We start from the raw sequence: 24,167 nt of genomic DNA, 5'->3' as shown, positions 1-24,167 counted from the left end.
AAACACGCTTCCGAACAAATTATGCTTGCATGCCAAGGTTCCACTGTAGTTGCAAGCAACGATAAGCGCGGGCCCAAGCACCTTGCGCCATCGCCTCCCGGGTGCACCACACAATCTGTGTGTTTTTTGACCATGTTAAGCCATTGCCACCCGGGTGTAGCGCAAAACTTCACAACTTGCTTACCGTAGTGACAATGCACAACTTTCCCACTGTACATTGAATTATCTCTGTATAATGTTAAAAAATGTTTGATCTCAATCATTTAAGCCCCAGGTGTGTGTGTGTGTGTGTACAGTATATATATATATATATATATATATATACACACTCAACAAAAATATTAAACGCAACACCTTTGTTTCTGCTCCGATTTTTCATGAGATGGACTTAAAGATCTAAAATTCATTCCAGATACACAATATTACCATTTCTCTCAAACATTGTTCACAAATCAGTCTAAATGTGTGATAGTGAGCACTTCTGCTTTGCTGAGATAATCCATCCCACCTCACAGGTGTGCCACATCAAGATGCTGATCTGACATCATGAGTAGTGCACAGGTGTACCTTATACTGCCCACAATAAAAGGCCAGCCTGGAATGTGCAGTTTTGTCTCACAGCAAAATGCCACAGATGCCACAAGCATTGAGGGAGCGTGCAATTGGCATGCTGACAGCAGGAATGTCAACCAGATCTGTTGCTCGTGCATTGAATGTTCATTTCACAGTCCAATACAGAGCGAATTAAACACGTTGTCTCTTACTCCCTCGCGGATTAAATTTAAACCAGCAGACCTTGCTGCATCACCAGGATTCCCCTCACAATCAAAATGCGCAGTCTCATAGAATGCAGAACCAAAACACCAAACTTGTGTATTTGTTATTTATGGTGTACATTGTATATATTTATGTGAAGGTGTATAAGACTCACTTTGTTAAACACATCCAACTTACAAACATGCTTCAATACGCTACAAATAATTTGGGTTTTCATTATTTCCCATAAGAAAATTTACTTCAATTTACGAGTGTTTTGACATAAGAGCCCGCTCCCGGAATGAATTATGCTCGTAATCCAAGGTTCCACTGTACATTACGTCAACTGGATACAGAACAACTTGTGGACAGACAAAAAGTACAACTCTGTCAACCTGCTAGAAAGCAAACAAAATCACTACATCATCACTAACACCATGTACAGTGCCAACAGATCATTTTAGGCCCCCTCATGTTTTCTACATTTTGTTGTTTCACATCTTTCCTCATCATTCTACAACCAGTACTTCACAATGACAAAGTAAAGACAGGTGTCTGGAGTGTTTTGTTAATTTTTTTAATTATAAATACTGAAATATAGAATTTATATAGATATTCAAACTATTTATTATGACACTTGCAATTGAGTTCTGGTACATCCTACTCCTATTGCGTTGATTATTGAGTTGCATCTAACAACTTGACTACAGTCCACCTGTACCTAATTGGATTCAATGGACATAATGACATAAGGTGTAACCATAAATAGCATATTTCAGAATGAAAAAAAGCCATGAGGTTGAGAGAATTATTTGTAGACCTGTGAAACAGAATTGTGTTAACACACAGTTCTGGGGAAGATTAAAAGAATTATGCAGCATAGAAAGTGCCCAAATGCATGGTAGCCCCCAGCATTTTCAAATTGAAGAAATTTGAAACAACCGACAGTTTTCCTAGATCTGGCCACTCAGCAAAATCAGGAAATAAATGTCTTCGACAGACAGGTAACCAAGAACCCAATGGTCACTATAATTGAAATCCAAAGTCTCTCGTGGAGTTCTCTTGTAGCCTTACAAAAGAACATCCATCACACTGCAGCACTTCACGACTTAGCCCTATGGCAGAGTGGGTAGACAGAAGACATTCCTCACTAAAAGGCCAATGACAGCCTTCTGGTAGTTTGCCAAAATACCCTTAAAAACACTTAAACAAGGCGAAACAAAATGCTCTGATGTGATGACACAAATATTGAACTATTTGGAATTATGAAATTAGGCACTGCTCATGACCTTATTAAAACCATCCTAATGGTCAAACATGGTGGTGACAGCATCATTCTGTGGGGACATGTATCTGCAACTGGGATTTACAGTGGTTCGTCAAGAGGAATGTCTATTACTGCCGCACACTTACAGCACAAACAACAGCTCAAGGGCTTGTAAAAACATTTTTTATTATTTAGACTAGCTAATTAAGTTTACTAGCTAACAATTTTATTTGTACAAAGAATGAACTGTTATATAGCTTCTGTTTGTATCGGTTTATTGTTATTATATTTTTATTTACATTTAAAGACATCAAACTTTAAATATAAAAATAATAGACAGAATAGAACATTAGAATAACTCGAAAAAATACACTTCTATCTTTGACATAGTACGGGTAGAGTATAATATATCGCAGCTGTGTGACGCATCCTGTACTCTGCGTTCCAGACTCTTTGATGGAAGTTGTTGATGTTTATTTTATTTATTTATTTTTGTCTTTGATGTTAACTACACAAAGCAGTGTCTTTTCACCTGGGAATTTCTCCACCATACTGTACATCAGATTGAACAGACATGAGTCGTCAACTGTTAAATTTTTGGTGACAACAGTTTTTTCAGCACACATTTAATCAATAATATTTTTTAAAAGTTTGATCCGGCATTAAAATTATAATAATGCCGGATCAATAATGCAACCACGGGGGGGCGCAATCCAGTGTCTTCTTGTGCCAGTCCCAAGTCTGGATAAATGCAGAGGGTTGTGTCAGAAAGGGCATCCAACGTAAAACATTTGCCAAATCAATGATGCGAATCAAGAATATAATTCCCATACCGGATCGGTCGTGGCCCGGGTTAACAACGACCCCCACTGATGCTGTTGACCTACAGGGTGCTGGTGGAAATTGGGCTACTATTGGTCAAAGAAGGAGAGGAGGAAGGCGTGTTCGTAAGCAGAGAGAGAAGAGGAAAGGCAAGAGTTTAGGAGTGATAGTAGGGACTTTGAATGTTGGGACCATGACAGGGAAGGGAAGAGAGTTAGTTGATATGATGCAGAGAAGAAAGGTGGATATACTGTGTGTCCAGGAGACCAGGTGGAAAGGTAGCAAGGCTAGAAGCATAGGATCAGATTTCAAATTGTTTTACCATGGTGTGGATAGGAAAAGAAATGGAGTAGGAGTTATCCTAAAAGAAAAGTTTGTAAGGAATGTTCTAGAGGTGAAGAGAGTATCAGATAAGGTGATGAGTCTGAAGCTGGAAATTGAAGGGATAATGTTCAATGTTGTTAGTGGTTATGCCTCACAGGTAGGATGTGAGTTAAAAGAGAAGGAGAAATTCTGGAGTGAGTTAGATGAAGTGATGCAGAGCATCCCCAGAGGTGAGAGAGTGGTGATTGGTGCAGACTTCAATGGACATGTTGGGGAAGGGAACAGAGGTGATGAAAATGTGATGGGAAGGTTTGGTCTTCAGGACAGGAATGTAGAAGGACAGATGGTGGTGGACTTTGCAAAAAGGATGGAAATGGCAGTAGTAAATACTTTCTTCCAGAAGAGGCAGGAACAGAGGGTGACATATAAGAGTGGAGGCAGAAGCACTCAGGTCGACTACATCTTGTGTCGACGTTGTAACCTGAAAGAGATCAGTGACTGCAAAGTGTTGGTAGGGGAGAGTGTAGCCAGACAACACAGAATGGTGGTGTGTAAAATAACCCTGGTGGTGAGGAAGGTGAAGAGGACAAAGGCAGAGCAGAGGACAAAGTGGTGGAAGCTGAGAAAGGAAGAATGTTGTGAAGTCTTTAGGGAGGAGTTGAGACAGGCTATAGGTGGTCAGGAGGTGCTTTCAGTTGACTGGACAACTACAGCCAATGTGATCAGGGAGACAGGTAGGAGGGTACTTGGTGTATCATCAGGTAAGGGGAAAGTGGACAAGGAGACTTGGTGGTGGAATGAGGAAGTCCAGGAGTGTATACAGGGAAAGAGGCTAGCTAAGAAGAAGTGGGACACTGAGAGGACTGAAGAGAGTAGACAGGAGTACAGGGAGATGCAGAGTAAGGTGAAGGTAGAGGTGGCAAAGGCCAAACAAAGAGCATATGAGGAATTGTATGCTAGGCTAGACAGTAAGGAGGGAGAGGGGGGTCTGTACAGGTTGGCAAGGCAGAGAGATAGAGATGGGAAGGATGTGCAGCAGGTTAGAGTGATTAAAGATAGAGATGGAAATGTACTGACAGATGCCAGGAGGGTGATGGGAAGATGGAAGGAGTACTTTAAGGAGTTGATGAATGAGGAAAACGAAAGAGAACAAAGAGTAGAAGAGGTGACTGTTGTGGAACAGGAAGTAGCAAATATTGGTAGAAGTGAGGTGAGAAGGGCGTTGAAGAGGATGAAGAGTGAAAAGGCTGTTGGTCCTGATGACATACCTGTGGGGGTATGGAAGTGCTTAGGAGAGGTGGCAGTAGAGTTTTTGACAAGTTTGTTTAACAAGATCTTGGAGAGTGAGAGGATTCCAGAGGAATGGAGGAGAAGTGTATTGGTGCCAATTTTTAAGAACAAGGGAGATGTGCAAAGCTGTGGCAATTATAGAGGTATAAAGCTAATGAGCCAGACAATGAAGCTGTGGGAAAGAGTAGTGGAAGCTAGGTTAAGGGCAGAGGTGAGCATTTGTGAGCAGCAATATGGTTTTATGCCTAGAAAGAGTACATCAGATGCAGTATTTGCTTTAAGGATGCTGGCGGAGAAGTACAGAGAAGGTAACAGGGAGTTGCATTGTGTCTTTTTAGATTTAGAGAAAGCGTATGACAGGGTGCCAAGAGAGGAGCTGTGGTATTGTATGAGGAAGTCTGGAGTGGCAGAGAAGTATGTTAGAGTGGTGCAGGACATGTATGAGAGCTGTAAGACAGTGGTAAGATGTGCTGTAGGTGTGACAGAAGAGTTCAAGGTGGAGGTGGGTCTGCATCAAGGATCGGCTCTAAGCCCCTTTTTGTTTGCTCTGGTGATGGACAGGTTGACAGATGAGGTAAGACAGGAGTCCCCATGGACTATGATGTTTGCAGATGACATTGTGCTTTGTAGCGAGAGCAGGGAACAGGTGGAGGAAAATTTGGAGAGGTGGAGGTATGCTCTGGAAAGCAGAGGAATGAAGGTTAGCCGCAGCAAGACTGAATACATGTGTGTAAATGAGAGGGACCCAGGAGGATCGGTGAGGCTACAGGGAGCAGAGGTAAAGAAGGTGCAGGATTTTAAATACTTGGGGTCAATGGTCCAGAGCAACGGAGAGTGTGGAAAGGAGGTGAAGAGGCGGGTACAGGCAGGTTGGAATGGGTGGAGAAAAGTGTCAGGTGTGTTGTGCGATAAAAGAGTATCAGCGAGAATGAAAGGAAAGGTGTACAGGACAGTGGTGAGACCAGCGATTCTCTACGGCTTAGAGACAGTGGCGCTGAAGAAAAGACAGGAGGCAGAGTTGGAGGTAGCAGAGCTGAAGATGTTGAGGTTCTCTTTGGGAGTGACAAGAATGGATAGGATTAAGAATGAGTTTATCAGAGGGACAACCCACGTTAGATGCTTTGGAGGTAAAGTCAGAGAGGCCAGATTGAGGTGGTTTGGACATGTTCAGAGGAGAGATGGTGAATATATCGGTAGAAGGATGCTGAGGTTGGAACTGCCAGGCAGGAGGTCTAGAGGAAGACCAAAGAGGAGATTTATGGATACAGTGAGAGAGGACATGAAGTTAGTTGGTGTGAGAGAAGAGGATGCAGAGGATAGGGTTAGATGGAGGCAGATGATTCGCTGTGGTGACCCCTGAAAGGGAACAGCCGAAAGACAAAGAAGAAGATCTGGCATTAGTCTAATCAGCGCTCAACCGCACGCATAAAGTTGTAGAGAGCGCAGAGGAATTTTGTTTTACTTAATAATATTTATGCAGTATAATCAGGGCCTCTTATTCCTATTTACTTTAGGTTGTTGTTCTTTCAGTATTACTGTATGTGCTTTGCAATGTCAGACAACATTCAAATGCAAATAATTTACCCCTCCCCAAGGTGTAAATCAGCTGTTTTCACTTATACATTCAGAGAAACTAAAATGCAAACCTCGCTTTTTTGCATAGTTTCTTTTTTTTGCACTCTACATTAAGCATTTCACTGCATATCGTAATTTGTATGACTGTGTATGTGATAAATAAAATTAAAATTTGATTTATACACAGAGTTTTGATTTATTTTTTGACACGCTCAAGTTTACCGAAACTGATACAGAATAGCGCTGTATCCCTGTTTGCTTTCATTATTTCACATCATACATTTGTCGTCATTGTGAGTGCGCTTAAAAAAGAGTAGAGTCTTATAACGTATATGTTACTTATATATAGTTTTATTATATAGTTTTTGCCCATTAATCTGACAACACCTGTGGCTCACCCATTTTTTCTGGAGCACACCCAGAATTTTCTGGCTACACAAGTGTTACACATGATAAAATATAAAGGCTCAATGTGTTACATTTACTTTGCTTAAATTCGATGCAACTAAGAAATGCCTATATATATATATATATATATATATATATATATATATATATATATATACAGTGGTGTGAAAAACTATTTGCCCCCTTCCTGATTTCTTATTCTTTTGCATGTTTGTCACACAAAATATTTCTGATCATCAAACACATTTAACTATTAGTCAAAGATAACACAAGTAAACACAAAATGCAGTTTTTGAATGAAGGTTTACGTTATTAAGGGAGAAAAAAAATCCAAACCTACATGGCCCTGTGTGAAAAAGTGATTGCCCCCCTTGTTAAAAAATAACTTAACTGTGGTTTATTACACCTGAGTAATAAGATCCAAAGAAAGAGCCAAGATCCAAAGAAATTCAGGAACAAATGAAAACAAAAGTAATTGAGATCTATCAGTCTGGTAAAGGTTATAAAGCCATTTCTAAAGCTTTGGGACTCCAGCGAACCACAGTGAGAGCCATTATCCACAAATGGCAAAAACATGGAACAGTGGTGAACCTTCCCAGGAGTGGCCAGCCGACCAAAATTACCCCAAGAGCGCGGAGACAACTCATTCGAGAGGCCACAAAAGACCCCAGGACAACATCTAAAGAACTGCAGGCCTCACTTGCCTCAATTAAGGTCAGTGTTCACGACTCCACCATAAGAAAGAGACTGGGCAAAAACGGCCTGCATGGCAGATTTCCAAGGCGCAAACCACTTTTAAGCAAAAAGAACATTAAGGCTCGTCTTAATTTTGCTAAAAAAAACATCTCAATGATTGCCAAGACTTTTGGGAAAATACCTTGTGGACCGACGAGACAAAAGTTTAACTTTTTGGAAGGTGCGTGTCCCTTTACATCTGGCGTAAAAGTAACACAGCATTTCAGAAAAAGAACATCATACCAACAGTAAAATATGGTGGTGGTAGTGTGATGGTCTGGGGTTGTTTTGCTGCATCAGGACCTGGAAGGCTTGCTGTGATAGATGAAACCATGAATTCTACTGTCTACCAAAAAATCCTGAAGGAGAATGTCCGGCCATCTGTTCGTCAACTCAAACTGAAGCGATCTTGGGTGCTGCTGCAAACAATGACCCAAAACACACCAGCAAATCCACCTCTAAATGGCTGAAGAAAAACAAAATGAAGACTTTGGAGTGGCCTAGTCAAAGTCCTGACCTGAATCCTATTGAGATGTTGTGGCATGACCTTAAAAAGGCGGTTCATGCTAGAAAACCCTCAAATAAAGCTGAATTACAACAATTCTGCAAAGATGAGTGGGCCAAAATTCCCCCAGAGCGCTGTAAAAGACTCGTTGCAAGTTATCGCAAACGCTTGATTGCAGTTATTGCTGCTAAGGGTGGCCCAACCGGTTATTAGGTTCAGGGGGCAATTACTTTTTCACACAGGGCCATGTAGGTTTGGATTTTTTTTTCTCCCTAAATAATAAAAACCATCATTTAAAAACTGCATTTTGTGTTTACTTGTGTTATCTTTGTTTTTCACACCACTGTATATATATATATATATATATATATATTTTGTACTGTAATTTTAGTACTGTGTTGGTAAATTAATTTAATGTTTCACTTGTATTTTATAAGGTTTTGCTGGTGGCGGTAAAGGGCAACAGGGGTGCTATGAAGTAAAAATGTAATTTGTTAAAAACGTTTTCATTATTTATTAAAGAACATTATGATGATCATAACGGCCTACTGCATGTAATTCTTATAATAACACAAAAACACATCGACATCTGCTGACGCAATAGCACGTCCTGACAATCTTTGAATTTTTATGGTCATTTAGTTTCGTTCATTTCAGTTAATAAATCTACTACAAATTTAAAAAACACAAAATATAAGATGACAAAAAAAAAACTACCTATCATTACACATAATAAAATCTAAAGGCTCACTGTGTTAACGTTTACTTTGCTTAAATTCGATTATAATAAGATATAATTTAAATTCTACATTTGTACTGTAATTTTAGTACTGTGATTAGAAATTCGTTTAACTACAATGTTTCTCTTGATTTTATCCGCTACTATTTGCAGCTCTAAAGGAGCTGCGGCTCTTTAATCCTTGAGAGAATGAACTGATGTCTGAGGCGTCAGTCTATAGTTACAGTATATAGCGCCACTCAGCGGTAAAAGCCAGCAAACGCACAAACCCAAATGCTGCCGCGATGTGGCGTGGCGGTAAATCCAGAATACAGCTTGAGTACCATCTGTATAGACTAGTATAGCAAGATAAATGGATGCAGAATAATATCTGCTTAGGTAAAAAAAAAAAAAATCCTCAAAGTGCTCTGCAGCTCAGACCGGATGCGCTTCAGCAAGAGAATAATCCCAAGCATATTGCCAAGATAACACAGCACTGGCTTCAGCCAGAGCCTGGGCGGGAATCTAACTGAGCATTTCTGGAGATCCCTGAAAATAGCTGAGCTCTTCTAAACTGGTTGAGCTTGTACAGTTCTGCCAAGGAAAATGAAATTAATTTCCAAAAGAAAGGTGTAGCTTATAGCACAAGCAAGAGGCTGCCAATGCTGCATAAGGTGCTTTAACCAAGTGATTGGTCTGAATACTTATGTAACTGTGAAATCTTAAATTTTATTTATTGATTTATTTATATGAATTAACAAAACATTCAAAACACACAAATAACCTGTAGCTGTGTGACATCATGATTTTTTTTTTAAAATATAGCACCCTGTGCCATCGCCTCCCTGTGTGTTATTTCAGCGTGTTAAGACTTACAAAAAACCATCGCCGCCGGGGTGCACCACAAAACTTGCACACGTCACACACTATATAGGGCTGATGTCATTTTAGGCCTTAAATATCTGTTGAGTGCGTGTTTGCGTGTGTGTGAGACGTGTGGGTGTGTCAGTCTGTGTGTGACGAGTAAATGTGTTTATGCATGTTTGTGTGTGTGGTGTGTGAGTCACATGATGTCACTGAACATGTCACTCAATATAATGTCATTCAGTATAAGGCAACACAGAAAATCATTAACCGTTTTTGTGTATGCAAGTATTTCATACAGTATGTGTGTGTATGAGTAAAGTTTGATTTAAGCCCGTATTTCTTTTATTCATATTTATTTTCTTATGTATAAGCTTTTATTTTTTAAGGTCACTGGCAGTCGTGTAAGCATTTCACTGCATATCGTACTGTGTATGACTGTGTATGTGACAAATAAAATTTGAATTTGAATTTGAAAATACTAAATATTGTAAGGGTTAACCCCTAGAGGGCGACAAACGCCCAAAGACGTCGTTTTGTGTTTCTTTTTGTGTTTTCATTTAAGTAAAGATCTACAGGGGAACTCTCACCTGAACTGAGGGGACTAATTAGAGTAAGTTGGTATAAATAGCCTGTTTATTATGTGCTCCTCGTGTAGCATTAGTTATTGTTATTTTAATGATTGTTAGTTAGTTAAGATGATATACATTAAAGTTTTCTGAGGGCTCTAGGAAAAAAGCTTTGGTTTTTGGTATTCCTTTAATATAAAAGATTATCTGGAACGACTCATCTACTTCTCTGCATTTATGCCATGCACAAGCCGATAGCCAGTTCATGACAAATATCAACAAATTTTAAAATATCAGACAATGGAAAAATCTGGCTTTAAATTTAAAGTCAGACAATTTTATGGATAAAGAATAATTGTCATATAAGTGTTTAAAATGTTTGATTTCCCTTAAAGAGAATGAAATAATTTCTCATCAAAATGATCAACTTAGGTATAACAGCTCATATCTACATGTTCTGTAAACGAATAAAACCAGAAATAATTGCAACACTTTTTAAAATACTAAACTCATACCTCAGCACAGTTATTTTCTAAGTCTTTTAAACTAGAAAATGCTTCATAAGAATCGTTCACTTAATGATACAAGCATCAAGTTTGGCATGAATGTTGCCTAGGGCCTACTGCTTCAGAATAGTCCGGTAGCCACCTGAAAAAATGAAACAGCGTTTCCGTTGTGTGCGCGTGTGTGTGCACTGTAAGATGAGAAGGGGGAGAGGGGAGCCTATTTAAGATTCTCACACACACAGAGCCTGCGTGCACAAACGGAAACACTTATCTGTTGGTATTTCTTTTTCTTTTTACTTAATATTGTGTTAATTATTTTTATGTATTTAATTTTTTTGGCTGCAAAAACGAATAATTTAAGTTTCCATTATTTCTTATGGGAAAATTTGGTTTACGAGTGTTTTTGAATACGAGCCCGCTTCCGAAACGAATTATGCTCGTAATCCAAGGTTCCACTGTATTTGCAAATGTCACCCTCTTTATGCTACCATATAGTTGCCTGGCCCCAAACACATGCCCTCGTACAGAAGGTACTCAAGGGGAATGTCTATTATCACCGTGCTCTCTGTCACAGCCAAATGGCAATGGCCAAAATAAATCAGTCGCAATTTAAAGTAATTTGTGAAATGACCGCCAGGTGGCACAAAAGGACATTTTTATTTAACGCAGTTCTCAGTTTATTTCATAAAAAGTCATATGTTGTATCAAAGAAATACTAGTGCTGGTAATTTCCACATCCGGGTACATCCGGGTACTTTATACAACAAACATGAAAAAATCTGATCCAGTGCTATTGACTTTACTGTACAATAATGAGTTTAAAAAAAAATTGGTTAAATGTTGTTTAGACAGACAATCAAGTTCACTAGCTAACAATTTTATTTGCACCAAGAATTAACTGTTATATAGCTTTTGTTTGTATCGGTTTATTATTATTATTATCATTATTATTATTATTTATATTATTTAAAGGAAAGTTACATTTAAAGACATTAAACTTTAAATATAGAAATAACTGGGAAAATAGACTTCCATAATAGAACAATAACAACACATGCACAAAAAAAATACACGTTAAAAAAAGCTGGATTGTTTCTCTGAACACCTGGTTGGGTTATTTCGACCCAACAACTGGTTTATTCTTTATTCTCTGTTTTCTCCAAATGGCTTGCAAAATGTTCGAAATATTACTGTTAAGTGTAGTTTTAAGAGTTGTTTAGGTGAAAGTGCATATGTGTACAGCCCAAAACCTCCATTGTTTATTAAAGATAAAAAAAAAAATAGCCCCTACGATTTCGGAGATTTGAGCTCCAGGCAATGGCCATGTACATGCCTCATGTACCCCGCTCAACGCAGCCTCACCTCGGAAAGAACTTCTGAAAACTGCTGCTGGATGTGATGTCTCTTTAATTGTAGAATACAATTTAAACTGTAGTATAATATACAGTATCGCGGCTGTGTGACGCATCCTGTACTCTGTGTTCCAGACTCTTTGGTGGAGGCTGTTCATTTTATTTATTTATTTTTGTCTATGATGTTAACTACACAAAGCAGTGTCATCCCACCTGGGAGTTTCTCCAGCATGCTGTATATCAGATTGATGGACATGAGTCCTCATCTGTTATATTTTTGGTGACCACAGTTTTTTCAGCATATAATTAACACATTTATTCAATAATATAAAAAAAATGTTTGATCCGGAATCATAATTCTCCTCTTTAATTTCCTAAATAGTCTAATCAGTGCTCAAACACACGCATAAAGTTTTCCAGAGCGAGGAGGAATTTTGATTATTTTAGGTTGTTGTTCTTTCAGTGTTACTGTGTGTGCTTTGCAATGTCAGACAACATCCAAATGCAAATAATTCACCCCTTCCCAGGTGTAAATCAGCTGTACACTCTGAGAAACTAAAATGCACCCCTCATCTTTCTCTAAATATGCCATTGTAACAGGGGGGGAGCTAAGAAACACCACACCGGCAGAGGTTTCTGTTGCACACCTAGAATTTTCTGGCTACGTGAGTGTTACACATGATAAAATATAAAGGCTTAGTGTCTTATCATTTCCTTTGCTTACATCCGATGCAAATAAGAAACACCTATATTTAATTTAAATTCTAAATTTGTACTGTAATTTTATAACTTTATATTTATTTTATTATGAATTTTTTTTAACTACAATGTTTCACTTGATTTTATCCGCTACTACGTGCAGCTCTAAAGGAGCTGCGGCTCATTAATCCTTGAGAGAATGAACTGATGCCTGAGGCGTCAGTCTATAGTTATATAGCGGGCGTGGCGTGGTGTTAAAACCAGAATACCGCTTGAAAACCTAATGTAGGCAATCACCTAACACTGTAAAAACACTGATGTCAATAGCAAGAATATCTGTGTCACATGCTCAAATTATTACATTATTAATTAAGACTTATTCTGCTGCTCAGTTGCATTTCGGACATAAAGAAATATTCTTGTATCAGGCTTTTCATGGTTTCAGGGGCTTAAGACTCCAGATTATAGTTTTTTTTTTTTTTTTTTTCAAACAACATTCTCTCCTTTTGGTTTTAATCGCCACATTGTCAGGACACAGCGTCACAATTTTTTCAGCTAGAAAGCAGAAAAGCTCAGTCTTGGTGTCATTGTCCCGCAAAAAGCTTCTCCCGTTTGGTGGCACCCTGGTTTTGTCAGTCACTCTATGTCTACCCCATTTGCCTTGTTTTGATCCTTTCTTTTCCTTCAGACTGAAATTCCTATAGACATCAAAAACTTATGATGATTAAGCCAGAATTTGGGGAATAAAGTCTTGGACAGCATATTTATTAAATGTCCTAGATCCCCTTGAAGACAAGTTATAAACCAGAGAACAACCATTCACTGTTCCTGTCTATTCTTGGCAGAAAAAGTAAATCTTGTTTTTCTTCTTGTTTTTTAGAAGGAAGTTTTATTGCCAAGACTATTGAAAAACTCACTGAAGGAAACTTTACCTTTCTCATGATGAGCTTTAATAAATTTTGCAGCACTAGGATGCAATATTCTTTATGTCTAATGTGAGAAGGTCCTATATAACTAAGTTCAAGAATCAAGGTGCTCTACACCAAGCTTGATCGTTCATCCAGTGCCATTTAAGTCCTGTGCAAATTATTCAGATAATTAAAGCCCCATTAGTCTTATTCCATTCTTTCAATTCAGGTGGCTATCTAATCACAATATTGCAAGTAATACTAGTAATAGTAATACTTAAACTACTAGTTGATATCTATCTATCTACACTCACCTAAAGGATTATTAGGAAGAACATTTCTCATTAATGCCATTATCTAATTAACCAATCACATGGCAGTTGCTTCAATGCATTTAGGGATGTGATCCTGGTCAAGACAATCTCCTGAACTTCAAACTGAATGTCAGAATGGGAAAGAAGGGTGATTTAAGCAATTTTGAGCGTGGCATGGCTGTTGGTGCCAGACAGGCCGGTCTGAGTATTTCAAAATCTGCTCAGTTACTGGGATTTTCATGCACAACCATTTCTAGGGTTTACAAAGAATGGTGTGAAAAGGGAAAAACATCCAGTATGCGGCAGTCCTGTGGGTGAAAATGCCTTGTTGATGCTAGAGGTCAGAGGAGAATGGGCCGACTGATTCTAGCTGATAGAAGAGCAACTTTGACTGAAATAACCACTCGTTACAACCGAGGTATGCAGCAAAGCATTTGTAAAGCCACAACACGCACAACCTTAAGGCGGATGGGCTACAACAGCAGAAGACCCCACCGGGTACCACTCATCTCCACTACAAATAGGAAAAAGAGGCTACAATTTGCACAAGCTCACCAAAATTGGACAGTTGAAGACTGGAAAAATGTTGCCTGGTCTGATGAGTCTCGATTTCTGTTGAGACATTCAAATGGTAGAGTCAGAATTTGGCGTAAACAGAATGAGAACATGGATCCATCATGCCTTGTTACCACTGTGCAGGCTGGTGGTGGTGGTGTAATGGTGTGGGGGATGTTTTCTTGGCACACTTTAGGCCCCTTAGTGCCAATTGGGCATCGTTTAAATGCCACGGGCTACCTGAGCACTGTTTCTGACCATGTCCATCCTTTTATGACCACCATGTACCCATCCTCTGATGTCTACTTCCAGCAGGATAATGCACCATGTTACAAAGCTCGAATCATTTCAAATTGGTTTCTTGAACATGACAATGAGTTCACTGTACTAAAATGGCCCACACAGTCACCAGATCTCAACCCAATTGAGCATCTTTGGGATGTGGTAAAACGGGAGCTTCGTGCCCTGAATGTGCATCTCGCAAATCTCCATCAACTGCAAGATGCTATCAATATGGGCCAACATTTTTAAAGAATGCTTTCAGCACCATGTTAACAACACCGTATGAGTATGGTGTTCCTAATAATCCTGTGAGTCAGTCTGTCTATCTATCTATCTATCTATCTATCTATCTATCTATCTATCAACAGGGCCAATTAGATAGCATTTGAGACACTAAACTATGCTACAAACCACAGTAACCAGAACTATAGTTAGTAACACATGCTGTCTCATAGTAATCATGTCACCAGTGTGCCATGTTGTGCTTTGACATCACTCTCTTGTAAAATGTCAACCTTTTTAAATCAACTTGAACATTTTAATTATTGAGTATCATCCAATTAATTTAATTACAAAATTCTTAAAAACAACTTATAAATAGCTAACATCTTGATATTTACTACTGTAGCTCTACCAAATTTCTATTATCACGAATGGATTTGTCATGTCCAAATAAATATATTAAGATGTATCGATCATGTATTGAAAATAAGTTTAAAATTGGCAAAAATACACTGTAAAATGTGTTGTAGATTCTATGTGATGGCCTCCTTGAAAAAAAAAATTTTTAGGTGACTACAGGACTTTTCTGAAACAGTATGTCCTAGGCAACATTTGTGCCAAATTTAGTGCTTGTATCACAAAGTGAACAGTGTCTTATACACCTTTGTGTATAAAGGCATATATATGTAAAGGCAAAAAAACACACAGGTTTGGTGTTTTGGTTAAGCATTATACTCTCGTGAGACTGCGCCTTCAAATCGCAAGGGGAATCCCAGTGATGCAGTGGGGTCAGCTGACCTCATTTAAAGGCAGCTGTGGGGGAGGACAATGTACATGGTGTTTACTGTGACATTTTGTCTCAGAGCTGTATTGGACTGAATACAAAAGGAAAACCTGTCTCATTGAGGGTTTTCCAAAGTTAAAATTTACAGGACAGTCATTTTCTGTTATCGTGCTCCCAGACCGATTCATTGAAAACAGTGAGTTTGATTCATTTTTTTCCGCACCCCCACGATAGAAATAAAAACTTGACTCAGAGCAACATCCAGTCACTAATTATATATATTTTGATAATAGATCCCTGAATCCTTTCCAATTAATTGAATCATTGTGTCAGTTTTTGAGTCAAATTATCGATTTAATCAATTTTTTAAGTTTTAGATTAAGTATCAATTAAACTTTTTGACCTATTTTGACCTATCGTAACTTCAAATGTTAAACTTTCAAATGCTCAATTCCCTAAAGTTGACATATTCCTTAAAAATTATAGCACATTCTCTGCATGAATACAAATAATTTCTGTTCTCAGAGTTTTGTAAGAATATTATTACTATTCAATAGTAGTGCTTTGCGAAGCGAAGCAGTACTATTGTTATCTCACAGGCTTATTATTAGTGGTGCTTGCGAAGCGAAGCAGTACTATTGTTATCTCACAGGCTTATTAAGTGTGCCTATGCAATAGCACACTTATTACTCTACGTCAGCTACATTTTAAAGGCCTACCGTTCGGCCATACTTTGTCGAAGAAACATCATTTAAACTTTATACGAGTTAATTCATGTTTTTTTTATCTTCTATGGTTGCTACACAAGAGCAGTTTAAGTTTTATGCCATATGTTTTATTATTTTTCTTATTATTCTTTCGCCTAAAACTGCAAGGGCTATTAACCGCCCGAAAAAGTTCCATAGACATAACATTGAGACCAAATTTGTCGGATTGTAGCGCGGAAAGGGGAATTTTGTAGAAATGTCAAATTTACCAACTTTGAAGAGGTTTGCAACCTGTGTCAGAACATACTCTGCTCGAGGGGAAAAGTTTTACCGCCTGGGCACAAGAGGTCCCCAAATTTTACCCGCTGACATATAATGGGGAAAAAATCCCATAGAGTTAACATTGAGACCAAATTTGACAGATTGAAGCGCAGAGTGAGAATTTGGCTGAAATCTCCAATTTACCAAATTTAATGAGGCTTGCAAGCTGTGTCAGAACATACCCCGCAAGAGGGTATAGATCAACTGTGGTTGCGACAACTCGTTTGCTGTATCCTGTAGCTTACGGTCTTAAATTATCGTTAGAACAACCTATTTGCTGTATCCTTTTGATTATAGTATTACGGTATACTACGGTTACAACAACCTATTTGCTGTGTCTTTTAGCTTACGGTCAAAAGCTTGTGTTCTCCACAACTTCCGTATACTAACAACTACTACCGTGATAGACATGCAGCTACACAACTATGGAATGATGTCACAAAACAACTAATGAAATGATGTCACAGTGCAACTTACGATTATCATACTAAATGCTTAACTAACAAACTTAAAGCTTAACTAAGAAACTTAATGTGTAATGATTAACTAATTAAATAGAAATAACCACAACAAATTTATAAAAATGAAATAAGCCAAGCCATTATACTCATAAGCCATGCCCCCTAACAACTTCATTGCTTCATTGCATGCTGTTAGCACAATCATAACATGATTAGCATGTTGCTAGCATGATGCTAATATATTAGCATGTCGCTATCATTATGCTAACTACAGTAGCATTTTTCTAATAACATGTGTAGCATCTTCCTAGCATGATGCTAGTGTAATTAGCATGTTGCTAGCATGACGTTTTGCTGATTAGCATGTTGCTAGCATTATGCTAACTATATTAGCAATTGCTAGCAAGATCTTTTTAAGGTTGCTAGCATGATGCTAGAATGATGCTAGAGTGCTTATCATGTTGCTAGCATGATGTTTAGCTGATTAGCATGTTGCTAGCATTATGCTTACTATATTAGCAACTGTTAGCAAGATCTTTTTAAGGTTGCTAGCATGATGCTAGAGTGCTTAACATGTTGCTAGCATGGCGTTAAGCTGATTAGCATGTTGCCAGCATGATGCTAGCTATATTAGCATGTTGCTAGAAAAATCAAGAAAATGTTGCTAACATGAAGCTAGAGTGCATGACGGTTAGCTGATTAGCATGTTGCTAGCATTTTCTTCAGAAATGTACCTCTCTAGTTACTTCTTCTAATTTCATGCAGTTCGATAGTTGGTGCAATGCCACCACCTACTGGACCTTAGTGTTGCATAAAAGATTGGCAGAAATAAAACTGATTTGTATGAATTACATATCATGTCTACCTATAATACTGCATATATGTTAAGTAGTTATTAATATTTTAAATTTGTAAGAAACAGCTGTTTGCGATAAAACAGACAATTAACATTAGTGCTTTTAAAATTAATTTAATAAAAAATCACAATGCCCAAAAATCTAATTGAATTCACAGTCTACCTACAATTAACAACCCTTTAATAACCATATCACGGCAAAATAATTTTTTTTGACCCTTTTGAAGCAATTCAAGCCCAACCAAAGCCTGTCGTTTAGTTATGTACATTATTGTGCTGTACTTTCCTTTTACTGTGTGTCTTGAGCCACCTATATTTTTTTCATATTTTGCTTCCAAATAGACAGACGTTCTTGTATTTTAAAGGGGTCATCCAGTCCTATTTTTAATTAAATGTTAATATGATTCTTTAGGGTCCTAATAAAAAAATTGTGATATACTTTAATTAAAAATTGTCAATGGTTGTGTAACAAAAACACAACTTTTACCTGGTAAAAACTAGCTGTGTTCTCAGCAACCTGTTTCAGTACATGCTCCTTTAAATGCTTATGATCTCTGCTAAGCCCGCCCCCCAGTGTTGTGTCTTCACAACACACGTGGGGTATTGCCACGGGAGTGTCGTCCAGTGCGGGCTCAGGCTCTATATTCCAGCGTTTTCGCACTTTGGACTGCATTACCCACAAAGCATTGCCCGTTTTGTGGGCAATGCTTTGTGGGTAATGCAGTCCAAAGTGCGAAAACGCTGGAATATAAAACCTGAGCCTGTTTTCTTAAGTAGTTTTTGGTTTGATTCAAGTACGGAACCCAGCCGGAAGTTTGTAATATCGCCTGACAATGCAGAAATTAAAAGAATGGACATGCATCGACCCGTTTGTCTTTCTCATGGCTGCCGCGAGCAAAAACAACAAAAGCGGAGAAGCTTACTGAGAGAGATATGAACGCGATGTGTTTACTGATGTGTTTACATAACTTCTTAAACATCGACAGACACGGTTATAAACCATCTAGCGTTACAAAGGTAAGCATAATATAGTTTTCCGACTACGTACACAGTTTGCAACTAGACAATCACCCTAATGCATTGTTTACTATAAACGTGCGATTAAGAATTATATAGAGACGGATGTACATAGAAAAGACGACATAACCGTGTTCTATGAGAGTATAAGTTTACACTCCGCATTCATCGTGATTATTAGAAAAGGTGATCTGCAAAGATTCATAGAAAAATAAATTACTCACTGAGCCTGGTGAAGATGAAGCAGGAACACGAAGCGTTAGTACAGATCCATTTTTTAGAAGCAGCTTCCTAGTAAAACCTGCTTTATATTGACCCGCGTTTATAAAACAGTCTGATAAAAAATGATTATCGCAAACATGAACGCATTTAGGTAGATCGGCGGGGACGTTAGCTTTAAAAACAAAATTCAGGCACTGCGTCCTCAGCGGCTGAGATGTCGGTAGTGAATGACAACTGCTATTTTCACTATTACACCCAGCAACTGTACACCACACTCGCTTAGGCGACATTTTGCTCCAGCGTTGAAAAACAATTGCCGACAGCTTTCTTCTCACTTGGGGCAGGTCTTTGCTAAAACACCAGTGTCAATCAACTATAGTAGGAGCGGCCTCTGTCAGTGTGGCGTCACATCCACAGGCATTTGAGATTGGCCTGATTTCAGAAGGGGCATCTTATTTCAATAAATGAAAAGAAAATCACTGGGCGGCTCTTTATCATTGTAGAGTGGATGTGTACACACTCTTCTAACACACATTTCAGTCCAAACAGCTTGAAAAAGTGCATGTAGGACTGTATGACCCCTTTAATGTATTTTTGAGGAAAAGTTCTCCAGGGTTCCTAAAGGCTTTTTTGGCTCTTATTTTTGGGAAGTTTCTGGCTCTCACCAGTGCCTGACCAGTTTCAGGGGATTGTTTAAGCCACTGAGTGACCCACAGTAGGTATCATACAAGCATAGAAACAACTAACTTAAGGCATGAACCAAAGGGAAACAGGTGCTCATAATGATAGATAATCGGGCTGGTTATTTAATTTACTGATTACTAGCGTAAGTACCCATCATTGATGGAAAAATAGTTTTTGGTGTTATGTTTATTTTATGTTAATACTAAAAACAAATTACATTTAGTGTTTTTACATCAATTGCTTTAATTGTTGTTAATGTTTTATCAGTTAAACATAAACCTATTCAATGTTATTATTTACTTGTTTCACATATAATTGTAATAAGTGGAAATTTAAACCTTAATTTAAATGTGCTGATGGAAAAATTTGTTGGGTTATTTTATAATACATAAACACAGAACATTAAAAATGTACTTTATACCCTGTTGGAGCTATTTTGTGGTCACAGATTATATGTTATTTGTGTGTCTGTAAAAATAAACTGTTATCTGTTAAAATGGTTTAATCTAATACATTTATAATATTAATAATAATTATTATTAATATTATTAATATTATTATTAATAATAACATCTTAAATGTGTGAAATTCCTTCCCAAATTTTATGGTTGAATTTACATTTGTGATTTACATTATCTTGAGTCACATTGAACTGTTTATTATTATGTTGATGTATTACTAAAGCAAACTGTAATAACCACTCAAGGCAAGTAAAAGTTTATACATAAGCTTTGCTGGTAAGTTAGCTTTAAACTCCTTCCCTTATTTGTCGGCAACTTTAGAAAGTCCACTACATTGCAAAACTAAATAAGCATAATTTAGATAACAATCAATTTTTGGATGACCACATACATTTGGATTAAAGTGCATTGACTTTACACAATATATTATTAGTCCAAACAGTTTCATTATTGTGCTTTTGCTGGTCAATAAATAGTTAAGGACACTGTATCCATATAAGTTTCAGTAGTCTGCAGACCTTTACTATCTGAGTATTCTTTTTGAATACATTCTTACTCCATTAATCTGTGAAGTTACTGTAAATTTTGCCCTTAACCGTGTTTTTCTTTACAGTGTTGAATAATAATAAAAATAAACACATTCCCAACACAGCCGTCTTAGAAACCCCCTCTAAAAAGAGACCACCGACCAGCTATTCAGCCAAAGACAATAGCAGTGCGCGCAAAATACATGCTACCATGGCGACACATGGCAAGTATGGCGTTGCCATCCCACGTAAAAATCCCCGAATTTCATTCGTGAAAAAACAAGACAGGAAAAATGTACGACCTTTCATTATCGAGAATGCACAATTTACTGCACCCTCATCCTCCTAAAAACACAGACTTTACCAGATATACCGCTAACAAACAATATTAGCCAAACTACGTTCCTCATATTTATTGGATAGTTGCTTTTTTTCGGTCTAAGTCCAGGTGCATGTGTGGTTTGAATTGCATATAACTCTTAAATGAAATTTTATACCAACGACGTTTTATTAAATTCAATTTTATTTGTATATCACTTTTAACAATTGTCATTGTCGCAAAACAGCTTTACATAATCAAAATTATTTAAGTCTGTATGGAGTGTAAGTGTGCATGAATTAAGATAAGTATGATTTTGCAGTTGTAAGGCTTGAGATCCCATTGTTACAGACAGATGCAAATACGCTTATTGAGGCCTGGGAGCGAATGTTTGCATGAAACTTTTCTTTTTGTAGGTACATTTTCCACAATACTTTTCCTCACCGAATCAATAAAGTCCATCTATCTATTTTGTGCTGTTACAGCGAGAAAAAAAATCATTACCCGAGTTTTAACAGATTTTTATAACAAACAAATAAATAAATATATTAACAGATTAATAGAACAGCCTGCTGCTCTTCGAGGTTTTGCATCGGATTTAAACCACCTACGTGCTAAATTCTAATTACTCCTCTGTTCCTTCTGTTTATTTTTATTGAAAAGCCGCACACTAGATACGGTGCTAATTAATCTAAAATGACAGCAACATTTCTCTCTCTCTCTCTCTCTCTCTCTCTCTTTTGGCAAGCCTTTCGGTTCGCACTCCATTTCGGATTTCATAGATCCTAAGACACCTATCTATAACTTACTGAAGCAGAAGCTGGTACCAGTTATCACAAAAAATGCACGTTATAGGCTGTAACGGTACTCAGGCAAATCCCTTTAGCTACATGAAATCAAATCAGATTTGACCTTAAACAACATTCCTTGTTATCTCTAAACGTTATGAAACAATTTTATTCTAACAGAGATACTTATTTATAACAGAGATTATTCATTACCCCATATGAATATCATCATAATGAGTAGCAGGCATCTAGACCTTCTGAAATAATATCGGCCCAACTCCATCGTCTATTGAGACTTCTGACTTCCACTTTAAAAAATTCCAGTGCTTAAAAATGTTTCCTCAGCATCACAGTGTATACATCCGACTTTCTTCATTACAGGGAACAGAAGTTGGGGGTGTGTGAGAGGGTCTCATGCCGCAGCAGTGAGTTCGGACGAGCCTTACACCGTTAGGGTCAGAGGTAAAACACGGACCGGATCATGCTGGTCCTAACTATTGTTTTGATTAGATTGAATGTACAGTCTCTAACCAAAACTTAAAAGTACATCGTTCTGGGTTTTTTTTTTTTGTTACAGATTCATGATTCATATTTGCACTGATATTTTCGCAGTCACATCTACATATCAGAAGCTTGTCAGTTCAAGCACCTACTGGATATACCTGAACGTAAAAAGCCTTGTGAAACAAACGATATAAAAATAACAATTAAATGTAAATAGAAAGAAATCCTCAATTTAACCATAAGTTTAGTGTAACGTTTGTTAACTTGATTTTCTTTCATAAAGCTTTCGTTTTCATATATTTATTCAAAGCACATAGATTCCTTAACAAAATACATACAAATTAAAGCAGTTGTCTAAGTCCATTACATGATTCCTTTGAGTAGTCCAGACCAGATTTGACATTTGCACACTAATTCGCAGGACATGCTCTGTGAGTGTATTTAAGGTTTATCTCCTGTTGCCCCAATGCCCCTTTGCTTTTCTTTCTCACTCTGGAAGGGCATCTACTGGTTTCAGCCTGGTCAGACCAACACAATGCTGAGCTTGGAGTGATCATGCGTGAAGTTATACAGATTTATACAGACCAGCAGTATAAATATTCTCCATTCTCCATTAAATCAACCAAAAGCCAAGGGAATCCAAGAATCTAGGCTGCCCTCTGCATTCCTGAGTGTCATGGTGTTAATGACTCTAGTAGGGTGGTTTCCCTAGGAGAAGATTTACAATCAATATTAAGTGTGCTCGATATTTTACACCAACAAACAGAGCAAAAAAGATATTTATATATGTGCTATGCCGAATATTTTAGTTTTTACTTGTTTACTGTCAAATAGTTCTGATTGCTGATAAAGAAAAAGTTAGAAATGTATAAAGGTTAAGCAAACTACAGGATTAAACTATTACTGACTATTTTGTTCAGCATAAAGCATTGTAAAGCATTGTAAAATTGTATTTTAAGATGTCCCCATACCCCCACCCCCATTCCTACTTCAACCATTCCTAAAGGATAACAGTCAGAATAACACTTAACAGACCAACTGATTATCTTGACAGTTGGCCCTCTGAACTTTGCCCTCCTAGGGTATCTAGATGTATACTAGGACACTAGGACTAGATGTATACTAATGCATGTTGGAGTTGTGGTTAGCATTTTTATATTTTATATATATATATATATTCAATATATATCGAGTTTCATTCAATATATTCAGAATCCATTCAATATATTCAGAATCCATTCAATATATATAGAGTTTTATTTAATATATTCAGAATCCATTCAATATATTCAGAATCCATTCAATATATATAAAGTTTCATTCAGTATATTCAAAATCCATTCAATATATTCAGACTTTTATTCAATATATATAGTTTTCATTCAATTTTCTCATGAATATTTTTCTAAACGGCTTGCCATATATAAAGTGATTAATTTACAAGATAACCTCAGAAGCGTCTTACTGCGAGGAATCACCCCTAGAGGGCGCTGGGCGCTCGAAATCTCGTTTTGTGTGTTTGTGTTTTTTTTTATCTACTAGTGGAGCATTTAGTGCTTCTGTCTGCTAACAATAATGGAGATGCTTATTTTCTTTTCAGCAGAACTTAGCACCTGCCCACAGTGTCAAAACTACCATTAACTGCTTTGCTGGTCATAATATTATTGTGTTTGATTGGCCGGCCAACTCGCCTGACCTGAACCCTGTAAATTATCTGTGGGGTATTGTCAAGAGGAAGATGAGAAACAATATAGATGAGCTGAAGGCTGCTATAAAAGCAACCTAGTTTTCAATAATGCCTTTGCAGTGTCACAGACTATGCAGTGTCACCTCTATGCCATGCAG

The 24,167-nt window shown here is 37.6% G+C and overlaps 1 protein-coding gene across 1 annotated transcript in view; it reads right to left on the bottom strand.

Moving 5' to 3' along the window:
* crb2b (crumbs cell polarity complex component 2b) overlaps positions 1 to 22,203 on the bottom strand; it is a 50,890-nt gene extending 28,687 nt beyond the window's left edge. The window contains exon 1 of the mRNA XM_053504950.1: positions 22,032 to 22,203. Coding sequence (XP_053360925.1) covers positions 22,032 to 22,101 — 70 coding nt within the window. The 5' untranslated portion in view covers positions 22,102 to 22,203. The remainder of the gene's footprint in view (positions 1 to 22,031) is intronic.
* Positions 22,204 to 24,167: the final 1,964 nt, after the last annotated feature.

This window comes from Clarias gariepinus, chromosome 9 (assembly GCF_024256425.1).
Source record: "Clarias gariepinus isolate MV-2021 ecotype Netherlands chromosome 9, CGAR_prim_01v2, whole genome shotgun sequence".
NCBI lineage: Eukaryota > Metazoa > Chordata > Actinopteri > Siluriformes > Clariidae > Clarias > Clarias gariepinus.
The sequence above is the reverse complement of the archived record's forward strand: the minus strand, read 5'-3'. Positions and strand labels throughout refer to the sequence as shown.